The 25106-nt window shown below is 46.6% G+C and overlaps 1 protein-coding gene across 1 annotated transcript in view; it reads left to right on the top strand.

Annotated features, from left to right (window-relative positions):
• LOC141153177 (phosphatidylinositol 3,4,5-trisphosphate 5-phosphatase 2A-like) overlaps positions 1-25106 on the top strand; it is a 124232-nt gene that overhangs the window by 53747 nt on the left and 45379 nt on the right. The window contains exon 6 of the mRNA XM_073637877.1: positions 24954-25041. Within this exon, the coding sequence (XP_073493978.1) occupies positions 24954-25041 (88 nt within the window). The remainder of the gene's footprint in view (positions 1-24953; positions 25042-25106) is intronic.

The following is a 25106-nucleotide window of genomic DNA, read 5'->3' as shown; positions in this document are numbered from 1 at the left end:
TTATTAAACCTGACAGGGCACACCTGTGAAGTGAAAACCATTTCCGGTGACTACCTCTTGAAGCTCATCAAGAGAATGCCAAGAGTGTGCAAAGCAGTCATCAAAGCAAAAGGTGGCTACTTTGAAGAACCTAGAATATAAGACATATTTTCAGTTGTTTCACACTTTTTTGTTAACTATATATTTCCACATGTGTTAATTCATAGTTTTGATGCCTTCAGTGTGAATGTACAATTTTCAAAGTCATGAAAATACAGAAAAATCTTTAAATGAGAGGGTGTATCCAAACTTTTGGTCTGTACTGTATATATGCTTTAACTTTATATATTTAGTGATATTTGATAATTTCCTTATTTTGTTAATTCATCTTTTGACATTAGACGAGTTTTTCTTACTTATTATTAAGTCCGTTCATGGTAAATTACATTTGCTAGTAATCCTTTCATGGTAAATCATCCCTGTAAATCATCACTATAGCAATCATTTAGAATCAATAATCACAACACAAACTTTGAGACTCGTTTTAACTCCTTTGCCCTCACTAAATCTGGTGCACTAAAATTTCTGGGCATTGCACATTTACGTGATGACACGCTTTCCCTCCTACCTCTTCCTAGGTCCAGATATGATTCTCCTGCAGTGCACTTGCACAGCGTGGCTGACGGGGCATCGGGGTTAGGTGGAGCGGATCATGTGGTCACGTGACATGCACTGTACTGTATAGTTTAGCCTAAAGCAATTTTTTACAGAGTGAATGCACATTATTTAAACTGGTGGAGGGAACTATTCCAATACCAGCTGACGAAGTGATAACATGAAACACTTGGGTAAAGGACAGTTACACGTACTGTGACAATTATGGCTCATGGTGGGTATGTTTAATGAGCTGTTTGGATACTTATATGTGTATGACATATTTCTGACTGCCTTGTAACTAGAATTTGTGGCTTATATGGACCATCTTGTAATATTTGTGTGCTTGTTTTTTTGGGGGGAAAATATGATTGCCTTTGTTTTCCATCCAATTTTGTATTCACTGGCCTGAAGGTGTTTTTATTGTTTGTTTGTTTTTTAATTCTTTTTGAGAGTTGTGATTTTCACTTTTTTTGTTAATAAAATAAATTTAATGTCTAATTTATTTTTTTGCATTTATTTAATTTATTGTATTATTAGTTATTTAAGGATGCTAAAGATTATTCTAGGTTTTATTAAGTGATGGGTATAATGTGGGTCTGTAAGTAGTCACGTGGTAGTAGCCCTAAAAATGGCTATCAGGATAGGCTTAGCGCAAGTCAGATTTCTGGGGTTGCCATGGACTTCACCCTTTAACCTCTGTATAGGTATCTGGACTTACACAGAGGCCACAGCATTGAGGCCATGAAGTCTGCTTCTGGCCGATGGTGCAAACAGGTAGCCGGATCAGAGCAGTAAAGGTACAAAATCAGAAGACAGATGAGTAACCAGGGAATGGACAAGGTCTTTAACAGGAAAAAGCTTTAGAATAACAAGAGCTAAAATCTAGAAAAGTAAATCAGACAAGTAAAACTACAGTATATCTGGCGGCTAACAGCAGTAAACTGAGAATATTAGTAGGGTGTGGTGCTGTCCTATTGGCCAACGCTGGAAACGCGCTATTCCAGCTGGACAGCGCACACCCCCATATTGTCAGACTGGATGGCACTACAGGTCCCAGTAACCCTAGGCTCAGTTGCACAAAAGAGCCATGTACTGCCCAGAGCTCTTGGTCCTAACGTCTTCTCTATCACCAGCACCGCTTAGTAGAATGAATACAACAGTGCCTGGTGACAGTAGCAGATATCACAGTAGCAGGTACCGAAGGAGTTGTGACCCACCTTTTAAAGTTGCCTTTAGACTCTTAGGACCAGGTGTATCCAGGAACAGTAGATGAAACTTTGTGATAAGTTTATTGGCATTGATATTACTTGCCCGACCCAGGATCTATCTTCTGGGTCATAATCCCTCCAATGCATCAGATATTGTAAGGACCCTCTCACCACACGAGAATCCAGGATTCTCTGCAATCCATACTCCACGTTGCTTTTGACTATCAGGGGATCTCTGACAGGGCGAATTATATGACTTAAAGGGGTACATTTGAAACAGGTTTGATGAACTTGAGTATTTGATAAGGACAAATAATTTTTGGATCCAGATTAGCAGAAGGAGCCTTAATCTTATTTTTTTGTGTCAACTACTCCTTGTCCTCTGTAAGATGGTGACCAGGACCTGGTCATGCACCTTTTTCTTTGTGTCTGCGCATAACGGTATATCCTGTTTTAAATGTGAACATGTGTTATGATCAATTGTCTGATGCGTCAGTTATAGGGTCAGTATAGGTTAGTGCAGGTAGGGTATTAGAATAGTAGAATAGTAAGGCTAAGGGGGGCACTGTAGCTTGAAGCAGATGTAGTTGTAAGTTAGGAAAGAGTTAAGGGGTTTGGGAGCTGCTCAGTGTGGGAGGAGCAGGTTCAGTGAAGGACTGAGACTTTTTCCTGGTTGCAGGCAGTTCTAGAGGAAGTGAGAGAGATGTGAGAAGAGAGGAGTTGGTGGTCCAGGGGGCACCAGTGACACAGTCTGTCCAGCAGCAAAAGACCCGTATTCAGATATTCTGAACCAGACATTTCCTAACGTTCAGGACCTACGGTCCACAGGATCCACTGAGAAGTGTGTGTCCAAAAGCCTTCACTGAAGGGGAAGTCAGACGGGAAATAGACAGTACGGGAATCTTAAAACTGCGAGGGTCTCATAGGCCAAGAAGGTCCGCTATGGAAGGGACAGCTCAAGACAAACGGACAGTGAACATCAATACGTGCGGTGTATCAGACGGTAACCCTGGAAAAGTATGTGATCAATGCTACATGCTGTATGGAGTTGATTTCAAGTGTTCTAGTAAAGTTCTTTTTTATAAAACGGAATGGAAGTCCCTAAATGTGTGTGCGGCGGTTCCTGAAGTGAAAGAACCGAAGACAGCAGAGATCTGCAATTCAAACGTGAGTGTTCTGCACCACAAGCATAATACAGTAGAATTGGGACATTTATCTTTGTCAGGGGACCAGGGTATGGCAACACATCAGCCCCTCGCCACAACTACTACCCTGAGGTTCCTACAAAATTGACGTAGTCGGCAGGATGCGAGTACCTAGCATGAAGAGAGCGGAGTGGAGAGGACCCGCAGCGCAGATGAGGCGCCTGAGGATGGAAAAATGAAACGTAGAGAGTTGGGGAGCGCACATGTCAAGATGGCGGAAGATGGCGCGGAGACTGGCGATGGTTCTGCCCATTGTGGGCGTCCTGAGCTCAAAACGGCGCGGAGAGCGGTATGGCATGGACGCCGGGCCAGACTCAGACTGCGGCCCCCTGTGAGTGGTATTCGCCCACGATGGGCACGGCGAAGAAAGAAGAAATTCCGCCTACCATTGAAGATCCCAGAAATGGAGTGGGAAGAATTGGCGAAGGAGGCTCCACCCAGGAACGGGCGGAGCCTAGGAGGAGGACCCCTTGTACTGAGCAGTACGGCGCCATTGCGAGAAGAGACAGTGAAACAGCGACAGCCTGGGAACATGTCTCATCATGGTGGCTTCGGGAGAATGGAGTGGAGCCGGCGCAGGGAGCGCAAGGAGAAGGAAGAACGCCCAGGAGGCCGCTGGGGAGTCTTTGACCTCCATGATTACCCCATAGAGAGCGGTTTACCGTTTGTGCCAGGCTGGTACCCCTTCCACGATACGCGGGGGGATACCGTCTCCCTAGCGGAGGCTTTAAAGGGGCTCGTGATCACAAGCCCAGGAGGGAAACAAGTAGCGGTACAGGAAGAGGCGGCCGGAGGAACAACGGCAGCGGAGGTGCCAGCAGATGACGGCGAGCCAGCTCCGGTGACCGTGACAGCGGTGAGTCGCAACGCGGGCCCTGTCTCCAGCCCCCAACCCCCTACTTACCAGGAAGTAGTGAGTACCCCCCGGGGAAGAGGAGGCCCGGTGGATCGCCGGGGTAATCGCCGAAAAGAAGAGGTGGGAGTGCCGCATCCGTGAAGAGCTGCGGAGGCCGGGGGGAGGAGCAATGTCCGGCCAGATGACTTGCGGCCTAGTGCGACACTTCGACTTGTCTCGCGGCTACGGTTTCTTACAAGAAGCGGGGACCGGCGAGAAGATATATGTCAACAAGGGGTCTATTGATGTCCCCGGTCCCTTGCTCGTGGGTAGCCGAGTCGAGTTCATCAAAGAATATGGGCCCCGAGGGCCGTACGCGGTGGCCGTCACTGTCCTACCCGAGATAGTGGAACAGGCGATGAACCAACCTGTGCGGCCGACTGTGGTGGCCGCAGTACAGCTAGCTGTGGGCCAGAGTGAAAACATAAACCCCAGAGTAGGATCCCCTGCGCTGGAGTCACTGGGAGCGACAGCCGGTTCTCAAGGGAGCGTGCGGTCGGAGTCCCCGAGATTGTCAGCATCGGAAACAAGGATCCGGAACAACAGCGGAGGATCGGTCTCCAGTGATTCATCCTCTGGGACCACCATCATCTATATTCAAGGCCAGGGAGTGGCCCATTACGGCGGTCCCAGGGGAATCCCAGTGTGAACGGCTACTTTAAAAGTATCTGGTTGTGCTAGTTGCACGGGAAAAGCAAAAGGAACTGTTCTGCGTTCCTAGGGGCAGGAGCCCCTGTTCAGCCCGGTGATGACTGGAGGTGGCCAAGGATGTGGTCACTAAAAGAGACTGTTCTGCGTCTCTTAAAGGGCAAGCAGCCCTGATAGCACCAGGAAGAGATGGTGCTGACCGGACGGCCAGAAGATAACTTTGTGTTTGTGTGTTTCCCCCCCCTCCAAGTTCTGTAGCGCACGGTTGCGTATTCCCCTGCTGGATTACGGGACTGAACCCTAATAGGGTTAATTGAAGGACTGTGTGCATCTGCTCCATGGACTGTGCCCTAATATAGGAGCTATTGAGCAGTACATGGTCCTTAAAGGGACCGTACTCAGTAAAAGGAGGGAGGGGGAGAAACTGTCAGGACGACCCGAGGATCGTGCCGAGTCACTGCTCCAGGACTGTCAGAGCAGGATTTGTTGGCCAGCGGGCCTGTGATGGACATTTTTTTTGTGGGTCCCAGGAGCAAGGGGACCGGGTCAGACTGACCCATATCCAAAGGGACTTGACCTTTATGTTCCAGGGTCCCAACCGAGTGGGACCGAGGTCGAAGATTGATGAAAACGTGTTAAAATATTGTGTATTTTATATAAAATTGTGGTTGAAATTTTAAAATGTGCATTGGTGTCTTTACAGGTGCTCTCATGGTCGGGACCACCATGTTTTAGGAGGGAGGCATGTAAGAAGGTGACCAGGACCTGGTCATGCACCTTTTTCTTTGTGTCTGCACATAATGGTATATCCTGTTTTAAATGTTAACATGTGTTATGATCAATTGTCTGATGTGTCAGTTATAGGGTCAGTATAGGTTAGTGCAGGTAGGGTATTAGAATAGTAGAAAAGTAAGGCTAAGGGGGGCACTGTAGCTTGAAGCAGATGTATTTGTAAGTCAGGAAAGAGTTAATGGGTTTGGGAGCTGCTCAGTGTGGGAGGAGCAGGTTCAGTGAAGGACTGAGACTTTTTCCTGGTTGCAGGCAGTTCTAGAGGAAGTGAGAGAGATGTGAGAAGAGAGGAGTTGGTGGTCCAGGGGGCACCAGTGACACAGTCTGTTCAGCAGCAAAGGACCCGTATTCAGATATTCTGAAACAGACATTTCCTAACGTTCGGGACCTACGGTCCACAAAAAGCCTTCACTGAAGGGGAAGTCAGACGGGAAATAGACAGTACGTGATTCTTAAAACTGCGAGGGTCTCATAGGCCAAGAAGGTCCGCTATGGAAGGGACAGCTCAAGACAAACGGACAGTGAACATCAATACGTGCGGTGTATCAGAACACATCAGCCCCTCTCCACAACTACTACCCTGTGGTTCCTACATCCTCAACACCAAAACTTGAGCCCCTAAAACGTCTCTTACTAGCTGCTGAGATCTGACTACCCTGCATCTTCCTCAAGTTCTCTCTGACTTCAGACAAGATAACCTTTAATTTAGCTACAGATTTTTCAACTCTGTGGTGGTTGAAAAATAACCAACATAAGGATGCAACCTAAGATTGCAGAGAAATGGAAAGGCTTTAATGGATTCTTGATATTAAGTAGCAAATCCAACTAACAGAAGATTAGTGTTGAGCCACCCCCGTAGTGTTCGAGTTCGGTTCGGTTCGTCGAACACCCGTGTGTTCGCCGAACTGTTCGTCGAACTGTTCGTCGAACACCTTCGAACACCGTTAAAACCAATGGCAGGCAAACAAAAACACATAGAAACACATAGAAAACACCTTCAAAGGTGTCCAAAAGCTGACAAACTGCTCAGAAGACATAACTAACACATGGAAAAGTGACAAGTACATATAGTCATGCGAAAATAAAAGAGGTGGAGGAGTAAAAGGAGGGGGAGACACAGATATAGGCATGTCATGCCCTTCTAAAATCCAAAAAGTGAGAAGCCGACACGGCCAGTCCGCTCCTGCCCGTGCCACCTCCGTGTCGCCGGGTTTGTGCTAGAGCCGTGGTGAACCCTGACGGCCAGCCCCCCTCTCCCAATACTGGTGCCTGTCCGCTGGTGGGTCGAGCGAGCCCCCCTGTGGTGGAGGCAGCTCTAAGCTTTTTAATTTAAATTGTCTCTCTAATTTGAATGAATACACTTTAAATCCATTTACAAGGATCTATTGGAGGGCAAGTCTCATGCCAGCAGCTGCGTAATTCCAGCTCCAGTAGCGTCCACTAAAGCTGCTGCAGTTAAAAAGCTTTTATAAGGATCGAGCTCGGCTGTCCACCGCAAGGCATCCTACTGCCAGTCCCAGCCCCTATGCCTTGGGGTGCCTCCTGATGCTCTTCACTAAGTATCCCATGGTCCCGAAGCATTTCCTTTGAAAAAATTAAGTGTCTAAACTACAGGTGGTGTAGCTTGCTTAACAGCCGGGATAATCCGCTGACTAGCAGACACTGCTACTAGGCACAAAGTATTTCCTGGGCTAGATGCAGTTAAAAATTTGTAATTAGATACTCTCGTTGGATGCTGAGAAAGCATTCCATAGAGTCTCCTGGCACGCCATATATGATTCTCTTAAAGAGCTTGGGGTAGGGGTCTAGGGGAAGGGGAACCCTGTAGTGCAGGAGCAGGGAGGAAGCAGTTCCTGGGTGCATTGAGAAGGGAGTATAAAAGGTGGGCACCATCTTAGTTCAGTGCAGAGAAGTCTGAGCAGAAGTGGCAGGGAGCAGGGGCTCTGCATGAGCTCTGCTCCGGAGGCGGGCCTAGTAACAGAGGCCCAGGCCTGCAAGAGGGAGAAGGAAGGAAGAGGAGCGGAGAAGGCTCCAGGAACGAGGAATGAAGGGATCCCAGGGGTGCGGACGGGCGAGTCGCCACCGCACGCCCGAATCCACCTGCGTGGAGGGGTCAGGCCAAAGGGGGAGACCGGTCCCCGAACTAGTGGAGGCAGGAAACGACCCTCAGCTAGAAACCGGAGGCTCTGACATTTTATGTGGCGCAGCCCCTTGCTCCACCCGCTAGGAAGGCACCACATAGGGTCAGGGAAACTGGCGCCAAGTTTACCAAGAGGAGGCCCGAGGCAGCCGGACAGAAGTGTTGGTAAGAAAGGCCAGACAAAGGACACACAAATGGGGTCCTGTGAAGCGCTCCAAAGTTATCTGGGAGTTGTCTGAGCCCCTCACCTGGTGAGCACAGTACGACGTGGGCAGCCGTTACCTGCAGACGTGGTCTGGATAATAAGAACTGTGAGTAAAGGCCCTGAACTGCATCACTGACTCCGTGTCGTTACTGCTGCTGCCCTGCACCATCACCCCCATCCTCCGCATACACTGCCCTGAGGCTATACTCCTCCCGTGGGGAGTTATGCTACGCTCTGCTGCACCCACAACACCAGCCTTAGCGGTCTGCCCTGTAGCGGCGGTTCACTCTGACCGCAATCCACGGGTGGCGTAGTCGGACATTTAAACATCAAAACCACATAAATAGTTCCGCCACTGGTTTGACCGCCCTGAGCCACGGAACCGGATCGCCGCCACGAAGACTACAACCACCAGCATCCACCAAAAAGGGTCCGGCTCCGGGTGTCCCAAGGCCCAGGGGGTGCGTCAGAACATTTTCATCACCTTTCACAATCACCAATGGGACAAGGCAGGGATGTCCTCTGTCCCCTCTCTTATACATCCTAGTGACGGAGCACCTGCTCTCATCAATTCACCATAACCCCAATATTAGGTGGATTGAGGTGGGAGGCACCGAGTACAAGTGCTCTCTATTTGCTGATGATGTCCTAGTATATATCACTCAATCACATATATCCATCCCTGCTGTTATGGCTGAAATAGATCACTTTGTTACATGGTAAAATTTTAAAATCAATGCAGCGAAGTCTGAGGCCCTCGATGTCTCCCTCCCTAAATCCATATAGGATTCCATCCAGTCCAACTTTCCCTTTGCCTGGCCCTCACAGGGTATCAAATACTTAGGAATTCCTATTCATAGAGACCTCTCCCATCTATGTTATCTTAATTTTGGGCCCTTTATTGAACAATTCCATACAGACCACGGTTGGCAAGTTAGAACTGTAAGATTCACTACGTGAACCACTGGTGTTTTGTGGAAAAGCACATGTACACCGCGTTCCAAATTATTATGCAAAAAGTGTTTAGGAGTGATAAGGGAAGAATTTGTTTGTTTGTCAGTTAAACTCATTGATGGTGATGTGTGTCAGGGCTCTTTATATCACTGTAAGCAATTGCAGACACCTGTGCTAATTAGTTTGGCAGGTGTGTCCAATGAAAGGCAAGACTACTTAAGAAGGCTCTCTCACATTATTAAGCAGCCTACATTTTCTGCCAAAATGGGAAAGAAAAAGGATGTGTCGGCTGCTGAGAAGCAACAAATTGTGGAGTGTTTAGGTCAAGGCATGACTACAATCAACATTGTGCGATGATCAGGATGAAGTGTCTTGGCAATCAAGAAGTATGTAGCTGATTCACAGTACACACGTGTGCGTGCTGATAAGGGCAAATTGAGGACTCTTTCCTACAGGCAATTACGTCAGGTTGAAAGAGCAGCGGCAAAAAAGCCTTGTCATAGCAGCAGACAAGTTTTTGAAGCTGCTTGTGCCTCCAACGTCCCCCGAACAACAAGATGCAGGGTCCTTCAGAGGTTTGCAGCTGTGCATACGCCATCCTGTCGACCTCCTCTATCCACTTCACACAAGCAGAAACGGCTCCAGTGGGCCAAACATTACATGAAGACTGATTTCAAAACTGTTTTGTTCACGGATGAGTGCCGTGCAGCGCTCGATGGTCCAGATGAATGGAGTGGAGGATGGCTGGTTGATGGACACCCCACGCAAACACGGCTACAGCGCCAACAAGGAGGAGGTGGAGTAATGTTTTGGGCTGGAATCATGGGGAGAGAGATTGTCGGCCCCTTTAGGATCCCTGAAGGCGCTAAAGATGAACTCCATAATGTATGTGGATTTTCTCAAACAGCACTTATTGCCATGGTTCAAGAAGAAGAACCGTGTATTTGACAGCAAGATCATTTTTCTGCATGATAATGCACCATCTCATGCTGCACATAAAACATCTGCATCTCTGGCTGATATGGGCATAAAAGGGGACAAACTTATGGTGTGACCCCCATGCTCCCCTGACCTCTACCCCATTCAGAACCTTTGGAGCATCATTAAAAGGAGTGTCTATGATGGCGGGAGGCAGTTCACATCTAAGCAACAGCTCTGGGAGGGTATTCTGTCCTCATGCAAAACAATTGAAGCAGAAACCATCCAAAACCTGACAAATTCAATGGACGAGAGAGTTCAGAAGCTCCTTTCGAACAAGGGGTCCTATGTGAAAATGTAACATCACCTAGAATAAAGTTTTGAGTTGAAAACTGTTTGATTTCAGTTTCTAACAACCTGCTAATGCTTATAATTTCAAAAATGACCATTTTTTTGGTCTTTATTAAAATGAAAAGGTTGATCGAAAAGTTTGGGGGATCTAAGAGTGTGGCAACCCAGTAGTCATGATTACTTCGAATTCTGACAATATGAGGGTCATGCTGCAGGTAGTGCAGCAAGAAGGCACTTATGTGTCTTGCGCATCTCGGAGCCCCAAAATTATTTTCCGGGCTAGATGCAGCTAAAAATTATTTTTAATTTTAAATCTGGTGAAGCTTATTATAGATGGCCTAATAGGATCAGTGCTGCACACTGCTACAAAGCCCAAATTATTTTCCAGTCAAGATACAGATAAACATGATTAGTAATTTGAAAGCTTAAAACGGTTGGTAGGGTGATTTTAACCAATCATCAAGCTTTTACTCTCCCCAGGATGACACAGGGGTAGAAAAGTCGTTTCGGATCCATGATTTGTTCATCTTTATGAACGTGAGTCTGTCTACATTATCAGTGGAGAGCCGCGTGCGCTTATCTGTCAGCACACCACCAGCAGCGCTGAACACACGTTCAGACAGAACGCTGGCTGCGGGGCATGACAAGATCTCCAAGGCGTAAGTGGCTAGCTCCGGCCATTTATCCAGATTGGAAGCCCAAAAAGAGCAAGGGTCCAGTGACACAGTCGTGGCTTCAATGTTTACTTGGAGATACTCCTGTACCATCGTCTCTAGGCGTTGACTATGTGTCAGACTTCTTGTCTCCTGTGGCCTTGCAAAGGATGGGCTAAAAAAGTGGTGAAATGATTCCGCAAAATTGATGTTACCAGCAGATACTGTGGTTCTGTTACGGTTTGAGTGCTGAACACTTGACGGTTCCACGGTTGGCAAGTTGGAACTGTGAGATTCACTACGTGCACCACTGGTATTTTGTGGAAAAGCACATGTAAGATTCTGCAACAGTCTCTGCTGATACTCCTGCATGCGTGCATCCCTTTCTATGGCAGGAATAATTTCTGCAAATTTACTTTTGTACCGGGGATCTAACAGTGTGGCAACCCAGTAGTCAGGATTATTTCTAATTCTCACAATTCGAGGGTCATGTTGCAGGTAGTGCAGCAAGAAGGCACTCATGTGTGTTGCGCATCCAGGAGCACCAAGTCCCTGTTGTGTTGGTGGCGAGGTAACAATCATGCTTCCTTCCTCTGTCCTCTCCCCCCAACCTCGCACAACAGAAATGTGATCAAGGTCTCCCTCATCTGATGAGTCTTCCATCAGTTCGTCCTCCACTTCTTCCTGGGCTCCTGCACCTTCCTCACTAGTTTGGCTGCTACCATGCGCCCTGGTAAAATCATCTCCCCCACCCTCACATGCCTGCCGCCTTGGTGCTGCCGACCGTCTGGACCTTGCAGATGTTAGCCCTTCCGCATACAACTCCTCCTCCTCTACTTCCTCCACCTCCTCTTGTGCCACCACCTGACTCCGAATTCTGTTTAACATGTGCTCCAGCATGTAAATCACCGGAATAGTCATGCTGATAATGGCATCGTCAGCACTAAACATCTTCGTCGCCATTTCAAAACTGTGCAGAAGGGTGCATAGGTCCCTGATCTGAGACCACTCCTCCAGCGTGATTTGCCCCACCTCTGAATCTCGTTGGCCCAGGCTATACGTCAGAACGTATTGCACCAGGGCTTGTCGGTGCTGCCACAGTCGCTGCAACATGTGCAGAGTTGAATTCCACCGGGTAGGCACATCGCATTTTAGCCGGTGAAGTGGCAGGCCCAACGACTTCTGTAGAGATGTAAGTCGCTGAGCTGCGGGATGCGAACGGCGGAAGTGAGCACACAGCGACCGTGCCCTCTGCAGAAGGCCATCTAGTCTGGGATAGTGGGCTAAAAATTGCTGGACAACCAGGTTCAACACGTGAGCCATACAAGGCACGTGTGTGACATTGCCCCGGCGAAGGGCCGCACCCAGGTTTGCAGCATTGTCGCACACGGCCTTCCCTGGTTTCAGGTCCAGTGGAGACAACCATTCATGAAATTGGTTCTCCAGAGCTGACCACAACTCCTCAGCTGTGTGACTCACATTTCCCAGACATTTCAATGTAAAAACCGCCTGATGACGTTGAGCCCTACTGCCAGCATAGTAAGGAGGTGTGCAGGATCCCTTCTGCGCAGTTAGAAAGCTTGTGGCATGACCAGACAGGCTTTGGGTGCAGGTGGAAGACCGAGAGGAGGTTGAGGAGGCAGAAGCAGTGGAGGAACTTTGACATAAAGAGGATTGACGCACAACTCGTGGGGACGGCAAGACTTGGACAGCAGCCCCTTGTCCTGCTGTCACCATAGTTACCCAGTGCCCAGTCAGCGACATGTAACGCCCCTGTCCATGCCTACTCGTCCAAGTGTCTGTGGTGAAATGCACCCTGTCACACACAGAGTTTCTCAAAGAAGCGGTGATGTTGTGTGCGACATGCTGGTGGAGCGCAGGCACACCTTTCTTTGAGAAGTAGTGCCGACTGGGCATCTGGTACTGGGGCACTGCGACGGACATAAGGTCTCGAAAATCCTCTGTGTCCACCAGGCGGAAAGGCAGCATTTCTGTAGCCAAGAGCTTGCAGATGGTGAAATTCAACCTCTTAGCTTTCTCATGGCTAGGAGGAAATGGTCTTTTACTTGTCCACATCTGAGGGACCGAGGGCTGGCTATTGTGCTTAGACGGGGTTGATAAGGGTGTCCCCGGCAAACTGCCGGTCTGTGAGGAAGATGCAGGCGGACATGTTAGGTTGCCTTGATCCAAAGGTGGTGCTATCGATGTCGGACAGCGCTCAAGACCAGCTGGTGTTACCACCTCCAAAGAAAATGATGACCTGCCAATCACGCTGGCTGTTGCGGGTAAAGAGGTGGCAGGTCTGCGCCCCAAAACAGGTGTGACTGCTGTCCCCCCAGTCACAGAGGATGAAGAGGCCGCGGATGCACAAGATATGGCAGACGGTGGTTGGCCCGGCCGGCTAGGCCGCATTGTAGCACACTGAGCTTCCCACTGCAACTTATGCTTCATGTCCATGTGCCGGTTCATGCATGAAGTACTCAAACTATGTATTTTTTGGCCTCTACTTAGCTTTTGCTGACAAATGTTACAGATAACACGAGTTGGGTCATCTTTATGATCTGAAAAAATGCCCAGGCTATGCAAGGCTTAGCACCCATGCGACCTGAAGAGCCACCACGACTTGTGGTGAGAGGCAGAGTTGTGTTTGAGGATGCAGTTGTTGACGTGCTTCCAGTACTACGTCTCTGTCCAGGAAGGCGCAACCTGACCTCGTCGTCACTAGCATCTTCCTCCACCTCCTCTGCTGACCTCATCTCTTGGCTGACTGTGGGTTGACAGTAAGTGGGATCTCCGACCTCATCATCATCACCCTGTGCGTTATCACACCCGTCGTCCTCAGAGCCAACCTGTTCCTGCCCTGACAAAAAACTAAAGTTGTCGCTCCAATCAGGTATTTGAGTCTTATCATCGTCTTCCTCATTGTCTCCACCAACAGGAGTTACAGTTTGGGAATGAGGGTCTACATTATGGTCAGAACCTTCTGCGTCTGGTCCTGGATCCGACTCATAAAGATTCTGGGCATCAGTGCAGATCATTTCCTCGTCTGGATTCACAGAAGCGCTGGAGTCGACCTCTGATTCCCAGGCTATAGTATGAGTAAACAGCTCTGCAGACTCAACCATCTGTTCTACCTCATACTCAGACGGGCAGCTGGAGATTTGGGAGCTGTGAGGAAGCAAGTGCGATTTGGGTGACACCTTTGAGGACTGGAGTATTTGTGATGTTGAAGTTGATGTGGAGGAGAGCCCACTTAAAGGAGCACTTGATATCCGTTGAAGCACCTGCTGTTTTTGTGCCTCATCTGGAATTTGTAGCGATTGACGTGGCCGTAAGAAAGGGATCTTATCACATTGTCCGCTAAAAGAAGTAGACATTTTAGTTTGGCTGGAAGATGGTCTTTCTTCTGCACCTACCCCACGGACACAACCTTTTTTCCCCTTCCCAACACGCCTATTCCCCTTTCCACCAGCAGCAGGCCTTTTTCCACTCATTTTGGTGGTTAACTAATTCACAACTCTGGAGTTGTTTGCACAAAAAAACAATGGATGGTAACCGAGCAGAGCTGAGTGGCCAAACTATGGTATTAGGCCAAAACTATTGGCTGGGTTAGATGCAGAAAAAAATTATTTTTAATTTGCAACCTGATGGAGGTCAGTATAGATGGACTAATAGACCAAGTCCCACACACCGCTAGAAGCCCAAATATTTTTTCAGAGCTAGATGCAGAAATTTTTTTTATTCAATTTGCAACCTGATGGAGGTCAGTATAGATGGACTAATAGACCAAGTCCCACACACTGCTAGAAGCCCAAATATTTTTTCAGAGCTAGATGCAGAAAAAAATTATTTTTAATTTGCAACCTGATGGAGGTCAGTATAGATGGACTAATAGACCAAGTCCCACACACCGCTAGAAGCCCAAATATTTTTTCAGAGCTAGATGCAGAAAATTTTTTTATTCTATTTGCAACCTGATGGAGGTCAGTATAGATGGACTAATAGACCAAGTCCCACACACTGCTAGAAGCCCAAATATTTTTTCAGCGCTAGATGCAGAAAAAAATTATTTTTAATTTGCAACCTGATGGAGGTCAGTATAGATGGACTAATAGACCAAGTCCCACACACTGCTAGAAGCCCAAATATTTTTTCAGAGCTAGATGCAGAAAAAAATTATTTTTAATTTGCAACCTGATGGAGGTCAGTATAGATGGACTAATAGACCAAGTCCCACACACCGCTAGAAGCCCAAATATTTTTTCAGAGCTAGATGCAGAAAAAAATTATATTCAATTTGCAACCTGCTGGAGGTCAGTATAGAAGGACTAATAGAACAAGTCCCACACACTGCTAGAAGCCCAAATATTTTTTCAGAGCTAAATGAAGAAAAAAATTATTTTTAATTTGCAACCTGATGGAGGTCAGTATAGATGGACTAATAGACCAAGTCCCACACACTGCTAGAAGCCCAAATATTTTTTCAGAGCTAGATGCAGAAAAAAATTATTTTTAATTTGCAACCTGATGGAGGTCAGTATAGATGGACTAATAGAACAAGTCCCACACGCTGCTAGAAGCCCAAATATTTTTTCAGAGATAAATGAAGAAAAAAATTATTTTTAATTTGCAACCTGATGGAGGTCAGTATAGATGGACTAATAGACCAAGTCCCACACACTGCTAGAAGCCCAAATATTTTTTCAGAGCTAGATGCAGAAAAAAATTATTTTTAATTTGCAACCTGATGGAGGTCAGTATAGATGGACTAATAGACCAAGTCCCACACACCGCTAGAAGCCCAAATATTTTTTCAGAGCTAGATGCAGAAAAAAATTATATTCAGTTTGCAACCTGATGGAGGTCAGTATAGATGGACTAATAGAATGATGCTATGCCCAAAAGATTTTACTTCACTAGGTGCAGTAAAAAAATTGGTATTCTATACACAGGTGGTATATCTTGCAACACAGATAGGCTACTCCACTGACTAACACACTCTGCAATAGGCCAAAAAGGATTAGCTTTGCTAGATTCAGCCAAATGCTGTGAAAAAAACTTGCACAGCACTGGCACAGACCTGCCTGGCAAAAACTGATAGGAACTGATGTAACCTAGTCCTGAAAAGGACTCCAATTACAATTAGTCTTTACTCCCACAATCTATCTATTTAAGAGCACAGACCTGCTTGATAAAAGTCGTAGGAAATGCTGTAACCTAGTCCTTAAAAGGACTGCAATCACAACTATTCCCTACTCCCAAGCTATCTGTATATTTGTGCGAAAATTGGCTTGAAATTAACAAGGTATAGCGCACACAGCAACAGCGGTGCCGTCTAACACGCAGCTGCAGCAGTGAGAAAATGGTGGCGACGGGGAAAATGGCTTGGTCTTATAGGGCAAGGACATGTGACATACACTGCCAATCACACATGCCCTTGCTTGTGTGAAAAAAAGCACTTCGCTCCGTGTGTGCGCTGCTGATAGGCTGACAGATTGCACCTCCCCACTGCAAATGCGGGAAAGAGAAAAAAAAATGGAGATCTTCATTGTTCCTGCAGAGATCCATCCCCTGCCCCTCCCCCCGCCCCGCTGTACACTCAAACTGCGTATTAACATTAATTTTCATCATTACTGAGAAAAAAATCCAGTTATGATTTTGGTGCACGAACAGTTATCGAACATAACCTCGAACAGCCGAATTTTTCTCAAATTGTTCGTGTTCGCCGACCGGCTCGAACACCGCCCAAAACAGCTCGAATTTGAGATTGGCGAACAGTTCGAGTAGAACAACGCTCATCTCTACAGAAGATGTTCTACTCAGACTAATCATCTGAGATATATCACCGAATATATTGCTTGAGCGTTTAATAAGTTCTGTCTGACCATTGGTCTTTGGGTGATAGGCAAAAGATAAAAGATATTCAGAATTTATCTTTTTACACAATGTCTCCAAAATCTAGAAATGAACTGGGTCTCCTGGTCAGAAACTGCATTTTCCAGAATACGATGAGAGTGCACAATGTGTTTAATGAATAACTTACTTCAGGTTTGAGAGTTAGGCAACACAGACAGGACAAAATTACATCATTTACTGAACCTGTCAACCACCTCCCCAGATAAGTCTTCCCTTCTGGGAGGTCAGAAATGAAGTCCATGGAGAGGTGAGTCCAAGGACTCTTAGGCAGGGCTGGCGTCAGCACCTGGCGCACCCGGGCAAGTGCCATGGCACTGAGCAGGCGGGGGGCCCACTCGCGGTCGGGCACCCTGCCGGGCTATGGGCGCCCGCCCTTCTCCCCCGCTTGCTCAGGGCCCCGGCAGCCGGATATTTACCTCTCCCTGTGCCTCCGCAGATCCACTGTCTTCCTGCTGTGCACTCCCTGTGACGTCTCAGGTCAGAGGGTGCGGTGACGTCTTTCCACCGCGCCCTCCCCTGAGCCATCACAGGCAGCGCAGAGTGGGACGACGCCGGCGACGCTGCAGTCCAGACCTGAGCAGCGGCAGCAGGTGAGGAGGACTGAGGTGAGTATATCATTTTTTTTTTTTTTATGTACGGAGGCATGGGGCATTATATGGGAGGAGGGGGGTGACATCCTGCATGGAACATTATATGGGGGGTGACATCCTGCATGGGGCATTATATGGCGGGGTAACATCCTGCATGGGGCATTATATGGTGGGGGGGGTGACATCCTGCATGGGGCATTATATGGGGGGTGACATCCTGCATGGGGCATTATATGGGGGTGACATCCTGCATGGGGCATTATATGGGGGGGTGACATCCTGAATGGGGCATTTTAAAGAAAGGGGGTGATACCCTGCATGGGTAATTATATGGGGGGGGGGAGAAGTGATATCCTGCATGGGGCATTATATGGGGGGGAGAGGTGACATCCTGCATGGGACATTATATGGGGGGTGACATCCTGCATGGGGCGTTATATGGGGGGTGACATCCTGCATGGGGCGTTATATGGGGGGTGACATCCTGCATGGGGCATTATATGGGGGGTGACATCCTGCATGGGGCATTATATGGGGAGGTGACATCCTGCATGGGGCATTTTAAAGAGAGGGGGGTGATATCCTGCATGGGGCATTATATGGGGGGGGGAGGTGACATCTTGCATGGGGCATTATATGGGGGGAGAGGTGACATCCTGCATGGGGCATTATATGGGGGGCAGAGGTGACATCTTGCATGGGGCATTATATGGGGGGGGGACATCCTGCATGGGGTATTATATGGTGGGGGAAAGGGACATCCCGCATGGGGCATTATATGGGGAGGAAGAGACATCCTGCATGGGGCATTATATGGGGGGGAAGGGACATCCTGCATGGGGCATTATATGGGGGGGAAAGGGACATCCTGCATTGGGGCATTATATGGGGGGGAGAGGTGACATCCTGCATGGGGCATTATATGGGGGGAGAAGCGACATCCTGCATGGGGCATTATAAGGGGGGTGACATCCTGCATGGGGCATTATATGGGGGGAAGGGACATCCTGCATAGGGCATTATATGGAGGGAAAGGAGACATCCTGCATAGGGCATTATATGGGGGGAAGAAGTGACATCCTGCATGGGGCATTATATGGGGGGTGAAATCCTGCATGGGGCATTATATGGTTGATGGGCACACATAAATTGGCCAAATTATGCGCAAAAAAACTTCATTTTTCAAAGTGACATTAGTCTAGATACAATATTTGTTATATATTCATGTATGGAGTGCCGAAGTTCTTTTTGCAATTGAGATTACTTTTTTCTTCAGAGCACCCGAATAGACCAGTGAGCGACCCCTCTCTTTTTTCTATTTTTATATGGGGAGTGACATCCTGCATGGTGCATTATATGGGGGTGACATCCTGCATGGGGCAATATATTGGGGGGGGGAGTGATATCCTGCATGGGGCATTATATGGGGGGTGACATCCTGCATGGGGCATTATAGTGGGGGGAACAGCCTTCATAGGGCATTATATGGGGGGAAAAGAGACATCCTGCCTAGCGCATTATATGGGGGGAAGAAGTGACATCCTGAATGGAGCATTATATGGGGGGTGAAATCCTGCATGGGGCATTATATGGGGAGTGACATCCTGCATGGGGCATTATAGGGGGGGGCAGCCTGCATGGAGCATTATATGGGGGCAGGTATCCTGTATGGAGCGTTATAACTGGACCAGTATCCTGTACGAAGCATTATATGGGGGCCAGTATCCTGTACGGAGCGTTTTATGGGGGTCAGTATCCTGTACGGAGCGTTTTATGGGGGCCAGTATTCTGTATTCTCTGCGGTATCTGTGCATCATGAATCGTGGTATGTGTTAAAGGGGCCCACTGAGACTCTTTCGCCCGGGGCCCAGAAAAACCTGGAACCGGCCCTGCTCCTAGGAGCAGGTAGAGGCTGGAGAAAAACAATGGGACGGGTTCAGGATATCTTGGCTTGGGCACAAATTTCACAAGTAATATTAATTCTAGGGTGACTTGCAAGCACAGAAACATGAAGAATATGTAGAGGAAACTTGGGAGGAACTAATAATTTTTGGGTAGAAGTATTAGTCAGGGGCTAAATTTTGGCACCTACGGATCTCCTCTACAAGATCTAGAGAAACAGAGGGTACAACTATACCTGAGAATAGAAACTACCATATTTTTCAGACAAAATTTTGGAGGAAAGTGGGGGGTGCGTCTTATAGTTCGACATATATATATATTAACAGAAGCATACAGTCTAGATCACGTGAAGTCATTATCGGTCTTTACTCCTCTTTGGTCAGACCTCATCTGGAATACTGTGTACAGTTTTGGGCACCACATTTTAAAAAAGACATAGACAAACTGGAGCAAGTTCAGAGAAGAGCGACCAGAATGGTGACTGGTCTGCAAACCATGTCCTATGAGGAACGGTTGCAGGATTTGGGAATGTTTAGCTTGCAAAAAAGAAGACTGAGAGGAGACTTAATAGCTGTCTACAAATATGTCAAGGGCTGTCACATTGTAGAAGGATCATCTTTATTCTCATTTGCACAAGGAAAGACTAGAAGCAATGGGATGAAACTAAATGGGAGGAGACACAGATTAGATATTAGAAAAAACTTTTTGACAGTTAGGGTGATTAATGAGTGGAACAGGCTGCCACGAGAGGTGGTGAGTTCCCCTTCAATGGACGTCTTCAAACAGAGGCTGGACAGACATCTGTCTGAGATGATCTAGTGAATCCTGCTTTGAGCAGGGGGTTGGACCAGATGACCCAGGAGGTTCCTTCCAACTCTACCATTCTATGATATACAGTACAGACACACCTTCTCATTTAAAGATTTCTCTGTATTTTCATGACTATGAAAATTGTACATTGCTTTTTTCTTGCCATAATACTAATTCTAACAGTCTATTCAGTAGGACCATCAGCTGTGTATCCACCAGACTTCTGCACAACACAACTGATGGTCCCAACCCCATTTACAAGGCAAGAAATCCCACTTATTAAACCTGACAGGGCACATCTGTGAAGTGAAAACCATTTCTGGTGACTACCTCTTGAAGCTCATCAAGAGAATGCCAAGAGTGTGCAAAGCAGTCATCAAAGCAAAAGGTGGCTACTTTGAAGAACCTAGAATATAAGACATATTTTCAGTTGTTTCACACTTTTTTGTTAACTATATAATTCCACATGTGTTAATTCATAGTTTTGATGCCTTCAGTGTGAATGTACAATTTTCATAGTCATGAAAATACAGAAAAATCTTTAAATGAGAAGGTGTGTCCAAACTTTTGGTCTGTACTGTATATATATATATAATATACTGTGGCTGTGGGTGGTGTGGGTGGTGGGGGGAGCAGCAGCGGAAGAGGAGCGGGACACAGGAGGTAGTGGCCCGCTGCTACATCCAACACTGTGCCTGCTGCTAAAGAAAATGAATATTCACTGCTTCCCACGCCCATGGGCGTGGGAAGCAGTGAATGTTCATTTTCCTTAATAGCGTGCACACTATACCTGCAGCGCGGCTCCTGGTATGTATGGCACCCTTCATCTCTCATCCTGGTATGCTTGGCACCCACTGATCCCCATCATGCTGCAGACACAAAAATAAACAATTATGCTCAACTCCTCTCTCCTCTAGCACTGCGTCCCACTCTGCCGCCGACAGGGATCTCACTGTGTGAGCCATTCATGGCGTAACAACCATGCACTCTCACACTGTGAGATGCTGTGCCGGAATAGTCACTGCTCCCCACGCCGGGACTATGGACGTGGGGAGCAGTGACCATTCACTCTCCTTAATATCTGGCATACAGTACCCGCAGCGCGGCTCCTGCTGCCGCTCTGCGGTTTGTGTGCCCGCTATTAAAGACCATGAATATTCACCCCTCCCCACTCCCATGGGGGTGGGTTAAAGTGAATATTCATGGTCTTTAATAGCGGGCAAACGCGACTGCCAAGCCGCAGCAGGAGCAGTGCTCCGGGTACTGTGTGCGCTATTAAGGAAATTGAATGGACACTGCTCCCCATGCACACAGTCCTGGCGTGGGGAGCAGTGACTATTACGGCACAGCATCTCACAGTGTGAGGTCACATGGCAGTTACGCCATGCGCGGCTCACACAGTGAGATCCCTGTCCGCAGCAGAGCAGGACGCAGCACTGGAGGAGAGAGGAGATGAGCATATTTTTTTATTTTTTTGTCTGCAGCCTGATGGGGATCAGGGGGTGCCAAGCATACCAGGAAGAGGGATGATGGGTGCCATACATACCAGGAAGAGAGATGAGGGGTGCCATACATACCAGGAAGAGGAATGAAGGGGATCATACATACCAGGAAGAGGGATGAGGGGGGCCATGCTTTCCAGGATGAGGAATGAGGGGGGCCATACATACCAGGATGAGGGATGAAGGTGCCAAACATACCAGGTGAGGGATGAAGGGTGCCAAACATACCAGGATGGGGATGAGGGGGGCCATACATACCAGGATGAAGGGTGCAATACATACCTGGAAGAGGTATGAGGGGGGTCATACCAGGATGAGGGATGAAGTGTGCCATACATACCAGGAAGAGGGATGAAGGGTGACATACATACCAAGAAGAAGGATGAGGGGGGCTGTACATACCAGGATGAGGGGGTCCATACATACAAGGATGAGGGATGAAGGGTGCCATACATACCAGGATGAGGGATAAAGGGTTCCATACATACCAGGATGGGGATGATGGGTGCTATGCATATCAGGATGGGGATGAGGGCCATGTATAACAGGAAGGAGGGGGCCATATATACCAGGATGGGGATAATAACAGAATTGCGGGACATTACCCCTATAACAGTGTCAGCAGCAGACCCCCTCACCCTTAACAGTGCATCATGACCACATTTTTTGCTTAATTATTTTTTTCTATTTTCCTCCTCTAAAACCTAGTTACGTCTTATGGTACGGTGTGTCTTATAGTACAAAAAATACGGTAGTTCACAGTCCTCAAACTGAGACAGACAGAAAGAGTGCGTTGGCTTTAATGTCTTTAGTTCCAAGTCTGAACTTCACAACAAAATGAAATCAAGAAAAGAACGATGATCATCTAGCTTGCCTAGGGTTGAATCTTTTATGGTTGAGCATGCTATTTCTAGCCTGTTCTACATCACATCTTTGCAGAGCGAGTTATTATTGCGGGTGCTTACAGACTACTCTCACAATGCTTTGAGCAGTGACGGTAGCTGCTTCGGGCAAGCCTCTATAACTGAAAATCGGATATTCTAGAGAGGAATAAGGTTAATTTTCTCCCGGTAGTCGCGCTCTCAATAAGACAGCTGAACAGCACTGTAATACTATTAACCTGCAGATTTACCCTGTATCTACAGATTGATAGTGTTTGGGGACATAACAGGTTCCCTTTAAAATCAGTCTTCCACTCGTCCCCTTCCCTGATATGGATCATATTATATCACTTCCAGAGACAATGAGTCCCTGTACACGAAGGTACTGACACTAATATGATTAAAATGTAGATTTTATTGATGTTTCAAAATATAAAAATAAAGTAAAAATCAAGCCTATAGGTATCTCTACCTGTAGCAAACAGGCATATCAGGTCTACAATTAAATATTTCAGAGAGACTCTAAGAATCACCACAAATTCAATATTATAGCATATATATAGAAATCGGATTCATAAAGTGCATAGTGCCTATATTGATTTGTTAATTTCCAAATACGGCGTTACATAGTTTTTATAGTATCAGAAATTAGTGATTATGTAAGGTGGAAAGGTATATTTGTTTTTAGGAAGAGTCTCTGATAGTCATAGTATTATAATGAGATATTAATAGAAAGGTATAAGGTGCAAGTGCTTATGGGACTACAGGAAGGACCCTCCGTTGGAGTAACAAGACATAATTCATGTAAATATCCATATAATGCATACAAGAGACATGAGCAAGTCAATGAGAAGTTTCTGTAGTATAACTTACAATTGTAGTAGTGAAGATCTGTGTGTGCCTGGGCTACCACCCCGACGACGCAGTGTCGCCTTAGCTTTTTCAGAAACAAATCATCAAACGAATAGGTAGCATACCTTTAGGAAATGGTTTAATTTGTGGAGGGTGCAAGTTTCTTTAGAGCAAAGTACTGAGCACCTGTTCAACTGTACTAGATAGAAGGAAGGAACTGCATCCTGAAAGGTACATGGAAATGATTAATTAGAATTTATTAAGAAAATCTCATATCCATTGATCACATCGCGATCATTAGAAGTGTAAGTAATGTTCACTATACATAAGTTAAATTGGTCCATGGTACAGGGTGGGAGGGCCCACCTAGGCACTGTCGTCAATCTGGCAGTAATTATCTTGGGCAGACATTAGTGTTGAGCGAGTACGTTCTATTAACCCTTTCGCTGAGTATGCTCGGGCCGAGCTCCGAGTATTTATAGCTGCTCGCTGATATGGTTGAATCGCTCCCGTGTGCATGATTTGCAACTGTTTGACAGTTTTATTACATGTGAGGAATGTCTATTTCTTACACATTCCTCCCATGTAATAAAGCTGTCAAACAGTTGCAAATCATGCACACGGGAGCGATTCAACCATATCACCGAGCAGCTATAAATACTCGGAGCTCGGCCCGAGCATACTCGGACAAAACATACTCGCTCAACCCTAGCAGACATACATCTAACATCCTGACTCTCTACTGTTGCTTCCAAAAAACTGTTTTTATTGCTTGATCCCTTGTTGTTGATGAGAGTTGGTCACCTCAATCTGCATAGGCTCCTCAGGAAGGGTAATAGTACACATGTCTTAGGTGGTGGTACAACATTTTAGGTGGTGGTACAGCGTTAGCAGTGCGTTCCTGTCTATTTTTGTGTAACCGCCTATTCAGATGGATTGCCAGAGATATGGTTGAGTTGTGGGAGTCAGGAGAATGGATCTGAGCTAATATGTCCTTGATCTGGTCAGAGACTCCAGTATGAAACTATGGTGAAGGGCCTAGTCATTACACTGTGAGTCAGTGGCCCGGGCAGGGCAGGGAGCTGATTACTCCATCTGGACAGCACCCACACTGCCAGACAGGATGACACTAAAGGTCCCAGAAACCCCAGTCTCAATGGCTGAAAGGAGTATGCGCCACTCAGATCTTCTGGTCCTGACATCTTACCTATCACCTGCCCCTCCGGCAGAATGCATGCAGCGGCACCTAGTAACGGGAACAGACATTGGAAGAGCAGGTCCCTGAGCAGATGTGACAATGGATTTTCTTTCCACTACTGATTTCTAAATATTCCCAAATTTGTGCACACCTTGGCATTGGTGGGATGGCTTTTACGCTTTTTTGATCAAAAACGGTGTTTACTAAGTACCCTGTTTATATGCACTATTGCTTTTACTGATTTACTTACAGCAGGGTATATGTTTATTCTGTTTATGTCTTAGAGTTTTTTTTAAATATTTAGAAAAATGTCTAGTATGGGGCTGATAATGTTTTTGTAATATTTTTAATAAAAAAGGGCATCCACCATAAGGTTGTAATAAATATGAGTTGACTTATCTTTTATCTTTATAGACTGTTTCAATAAAAAATGAATATCTATATATTCTCACTTTTTTATATGAGTGCATGTGTACAGCTGGCTACACTCTCCCACCTGTGAATCAGAGCTACTAGGTAATATACTACATGGCATTAAGCGGTGGATTATAACATGCAAGACAAAGGATACATTTTATAATGTGTGTTATTTTATAATAACTGGTAATATACTGTATGCACATAACATCCACTTATGGTCCAAGCAGATTTACACTTTGCTAACTTCATGTCATTATTATCTTTTTTGACTTATTTCCAGAGAGGTTAAAGACACGTTGCACAGTTTGAAGACACTCGATCAAGTCTTTGGACAAACATCTATGTTATTACTTCCTACCAGTGACCAGGTCTGTAACTGATCTTTACTGTACTTTTAGGCTTTGTGCCCACGATAAGTTTTTGGTGAATTTTT

This window comes from Phyllobates terribilis, unplaced genomic scaffold (genome assembly GCF_046119375.1).
Source record: "Phyllobates terribilis strain yellow unplaced genomic scaffold, ASM4611937v1 Scaffold_7__3_contigs__length_470593459, whole genome shotgun sequence".
Taxonomy (NCBI): domain Eukaryota; kingdom Metazoa; phylum Chordata; class Amphibia; order Anura; family Dendrobatidae; genus Phyllobates; species Phyllobates terribilis.
Note: the sequence above shows the minus strand (reverse complement) of the source record. Positions and strands in the feature narration are given on the sequence as shown.